Source organism: Monoraphidium neglectum (assembly GCF_000611645.1).
Source record: "Monoraphidium neglectum strain SAG 48.87 unplaced genomic scaffold scaffold04605, whole genome shotgun sequence".
Classification (NCBI taxonomy): domain Eukaryota; kingdom Viridiplantae; phylum Chlorophyta; class Chlorophyceae; order Sphaeropleales; family Selenastraceae; genus Monoraphidium; species Monoraphidium neglectum.
The window spans coordinates 1-4,230 of NW_014009024.1; the positions used below are offsets into that span (position 1 = coordinate 1).

At 64.3% G+C, this 4,230-nt stretch overlaps 2 protein-coding genes across 2 annotated transcripts; both read left to right on the forward strand.

The window, feature by feature from the left end:
* Positions 1–82: 82 nt before the first annotated feature.
* Positions 83–1,550, forward strand: MNEG_14589 (NADP-dependent glyceraldehydephosphatedehydrogenase subunit A; the record flags this gene model as incomplete). The annotated part of the gene is made up of 5 exons (XM_014036938.1): positions 83–91; positions 248–502; positions 800–982; positions 1,224–1,250; positions 1,494–1,550. The coding sequence occupies 5 exons, from the start codon at positions 83–85 to the stop codon at positions 1,548–1,550; spliced, it is 531 nt and encodes a 176-aa protein (XP_013892392.1).
* Positions 1,551–3,626: 2,076 nt separating this feature from the next.
* Positions 3,627–4,116, forward strand: MNEG_14590 (hypothetical protein; the record flags this gene model as incomplete). The annotated part of the gene is made up of 2 exons (XM_014036939.1): positions 3,627–3,749; positions 4,030–4,116. The coding sequence occupies 2 exons, from the start codon at positions 3,627–3,629 to the stop codon at positions 4,114–4,116; spliced, it is 210 nt and encodes a 69-aa protein (XP_013892393.1).
* Positions 4,117–4,230: the final 114 nt, after the last annotated feature.

The following is a 4,230-nucleotide window of genomic DNA, read 5'->3' on the forward strand; positions in this document are numbered from 1 at the left end:
AGCACATTCGACACTGTGTCTCATGCCGCATGCACTGCCAGGACCCCTCGGCGTCGCCGCCGACGCCGGCAGGCTTGTCACGATGCTGTTTGTCCGCACCGAAAGGTGCCCGTACTTCTGAGCCCCAGGACAAAGGGCTCCTGACAAACTGCATCTGACAGCAGCTGGTCGCTATTGCCACCTTGCACGCTTGCCTGACCCCTCCCATCGGCTCCTCCTCCCCCCCAAAACATCCCTAATCCCCTAGGTCCTGGATGAGAAGTTTGGCATCGTGAAGGGCACCATGACCACCACCCACTCCTACACCGGCGACCAGCGCCTGCTGGACGCCTCCCACCGCGACCTGCGCCGCGCGCGCGCCGCCGCGCTCAACATCGTGCCCACCACCACGGGCGCGGCCAAGGCCGTGGCGCTGGTGCTGCCCAAGCTTAAGGGGAAGCTGAACGGCATCGCCCTGCGCGTGCCCACCCCCAACGTGTCGGTCGTTGACCTGGTCATCCAGGTGGGCACCTGGGTTGGGGTGACGGGGTGACGGCTGGGGGGTTCGAGCATGGCTGACAGCGCCTGGCGCCCGGCGCCTGGACTTCCAACATGCAGTTTGGCAGCATGCTGCAACACAGCAGGCCGCAAGGCCGCAGGCAGGCAGGCGGCAGGGCAGCCAGTCCCTGGACCACGGAGACTGCGGCCAGCTCCGGTTGCCTGCTCCACGGGTGCACCCGCAGTCGCTGCCTCCAACACCCGCCCCCGCGCTCACCCCTTGTCCCCCCTTTTCCCGCCCACCCAATCTCAAAAACACCAGGTTGAGAAGAAGACCTTCGCTGAGGAGGTGAACGCGGCGTTCCGCGAGGCGGCCGCTGGCCCCATGGCCGGTGTCCTGGCCGTGGCCGACGAGCCCCTGGTGTCGGTGGACTTCCGCTGCACCGACGTGTCCACCAGCATCGACTCGTCCCTGACCATGGTCATGGGCGACGACATGGTCAAGGTGCGTGAGAGTATGTGTGTGTGCGGGGGAGGGGGCGTGCTTGATACGACTGCGGCTGCTGTCTGCGCCCCTTTGTCCAGATGGCGTACGCTTCGCCTCTGTGTCGCTGGCATGGGAATGGCACCGCGTCAGCCATACCAGTCTCGAGGTGCTCTTTGCTTGTGTCCAACCGGCGGGGCAAGCGCTGGTGACTGCTGACCAACCCACCCGACGCGCTGCGTGTTGATCGCTCCATTCACAGGTGGTCGCCTGGTACGACAACGAGTGGGTGAGTGGCCACTCGAAGCGCTGGGCTCGGCATGCGCTAAGCGGCATGGTGCAGCAGTCTGCTTCATTATCAGTCCCTGCAGTTGTGGTCGCCAGGCGGCAGCCGGACGGCTGGTCAAAACGACCTCGCTTTGGATTATCGCCGCGCCGTCCGCCTCGTGCGCACCCTCTGCCCCTGACCCAACATGAAACCTGACCGCCCTCCTCCCTCGTCCCCCCTCTCCCCCCCCAAAAAAAACACCAGGGCTACTCCCAGCGCGTGGTCGACCTCGCCGAGCTCACCGCCCAGAAGTGGGAGTGAGCGCGCGCGGCCCCCGCGCCGCGCCGCGTGCGCCGCCATTGGCGGCCCCGCGCACGCACGGCAGCGGACCGCACCCACCACCCCGATTGCGCGGCCTGTGCACGAGCCCGCCCGTGGGACCGCGCCCGAGCCCGCAGTCGCTGCGAGCAGAGTTCCTACACCCGCCATCACGCGGAGAGGGCGGGGGCTCGGGCTATTCCGCCCATGCTCCCCCCTTGGTTTTGTCAGTGGCGCCGGCGGCCGCGCGCTTCGCGGCCCCGAGAGAGTGGCGTGTCATTTGAGTGTACCTAGTGCCAAATTTGGAGTGTAACGCGCAGGTTGCTATCTGCAAAGGGCTGCAACAGCCGACACGGCAGTTGCTTTGACGCTCCCAGCCACAAGATGGTGCCACAACCCCCTGAAAACTGCCAGCTGAATGGCTGGACAGCTTGGCCCCCGATGCAGGCTGGGGCGCAGCAGTCGCACACCCCACGCTGCTCTGCGGCGCAGCTGGCTGAAAAATCACCAACAAAAAACTGTAGACGCACAAGGGCCCCGAGATGCGGTCAGTGCACCAAGCACGTTGGTTGCCACACGCAAGTTCAACACAGCAGCCCAATATTTCTCCGTTGTCGATTCACAGGGCACGCACAAAAGAGAAGTATACCTCAACAACCTAGAGGATGTAATTCGCGAGCACCATCATATGTATGTGATAAAGTGTCAAGAGTGTGGCAAGCTCACAAAGCCCTTGTAAGACTGAGAAGCAGCATGCAGGTTCCATTGAGCCGCAGGCGGGCCCACCAGGGCCGCCTGGACGTGTTGCCTTGCAGGTGCCCCTGGGACTCCCAGACGAGGTGCTGTCTTACGTCTTGTGTTGTTGCATTCTCTTCTCTCAAGGTGCCTGTGGCATGCCACGACAAATTGATATGGGCATGCTGGCAGCGTCCCACTGGTCGTGGGCACAGGCGGGCAGATTCCATGCCCGGTCCAGTGCACCCACTGGCGATCAATGTATGTGGACAGCCTGTCACTCAGTGCAAAGTTCCGCCATGTGGATTGACGTATGCGGGCTGTTTGCGGCACCTGCCTCGCACCGTCGCTGTCACTGCTGTCTCGAGCTGGAACCCTGTCACCTGCTCCATTGTAGCCATCATGCAAGAAGGCGTCGTTGTACTTGAAAATTAAGCCACCCAGTTATTTTGTGTCCCGCACCAGCATTCGGAGACCCTCGCACCGGCGACTGAAACGCTCAAATCGCGATCTGGCCCAGACCACGTCGTACATGATGCAGCTGAACGCCAGGTCTGTGCTTAACCAGTGTGCGGGGCCGCGGGGCCACGCAACGGCCGCGCCTCGCGTCGCAGCCGCAACACAGCAGCGGGCTGGGCCTCGGCGGAGGGTGGTCGCCGCCGGCTTCCTGGGTGAGTGGCAGCGCCTTCCGCTGGTTGTCGCGGGCCGGCTGATACTTAACTTAACAGCGGGACAGCATAGATGCCCACCATACGGGCCAGCAGGCGGTCCATGTCAATGTGTGATGTCTGCGACCATCCGAAATTGTGGCACTCGACGCCCCTCCCAACTGACAGCCGTGCGGCGCCCTGCCGATAGCCGACCCTGACAGCCAGCAGATACGCACACTCAACATGCGGTCGTTGCACATGTGGTGCAGTTGGCTGATTATCAATCAACAGCATCAGCTGCCCCGCGCGGCAGCCTCGGCGCACTGCCGCCACCCATCGCTTGACACTTCTCACTGATTGTCCCCTCGTCGCTACATCTCAGAGGACGCAATCAACGCCCTTTCGGTGGCGGTCAAGGAGTCACCACTCAACAAGGTAAGACCGCCCCAGATCGCAGCATATCAGGTGGCCGGCCCAAAGATTGCGGCTCATCCAGGACAGTAAATAGGCCCCCCAGCACATGCAGCCGCTGCGCCCGGCCAGACGACGCGCACCAAGCGCGCCCGGCCAGCAGCCGGGCACCAGGGCTGCGCCAACGCGCAGGCAGCGCCAATGCGTCTCCCAGGCGGGCGCCAGCACGCCGCAGCGACCCTGACCTGTGCGCCTGACCCGGCTGTCGCTGGCACGACTCCACATGCTGACCCGCGCGGTCGTGCTCCTGCTGCAGGGCAAGAAGGCCCTAGCCAAGATGCAGGCCGGTGACTATGACGAGGCGGCGGTGCGCACGCGGCTGGAGAACCTGATCACCACTCGGCCTGTGAGTGGCTTTTGGTCGTGGCTGGGGACGTGCCAAGGGCGGCGTTGTGGGGGCTGGGGCCGGTGTTTGTGATGGTGGGGGTGCGAACTCAGGCGGGCGAGTCGACCGCCGAGCGTCCACGGGCGTGCAGCCAGGCAGTACTTGCTTTGGGCCGGCTTCACTGCGAGAGCCAGGGCTGTGACCCCGATTACTCGGCTTGTTGCGTGTCGAGCCCTCCCACGCCCCTGACCGCCTGCATGCTTTGTGCCACTCCTGCTTTGCGCCGTCCCTGTTGGATCAGGTGGTGGTGTTCTCATTCTCCACCTGCCCCTTTTGCGTCAAGGTGAGGCGCCGCGTGGGGCGCAGAGGAGTGCTGGCAGGGGTGTGAGGCCGGGGTCCGTGTTGGGTGGCGCTCGCTCTGTCGTCCCGGCTGCAAGCAGGCGCTGAAATGCCAGACGCGCACGCAGGCGTGCGCCTGCCCACGAGCACACACATACAACCG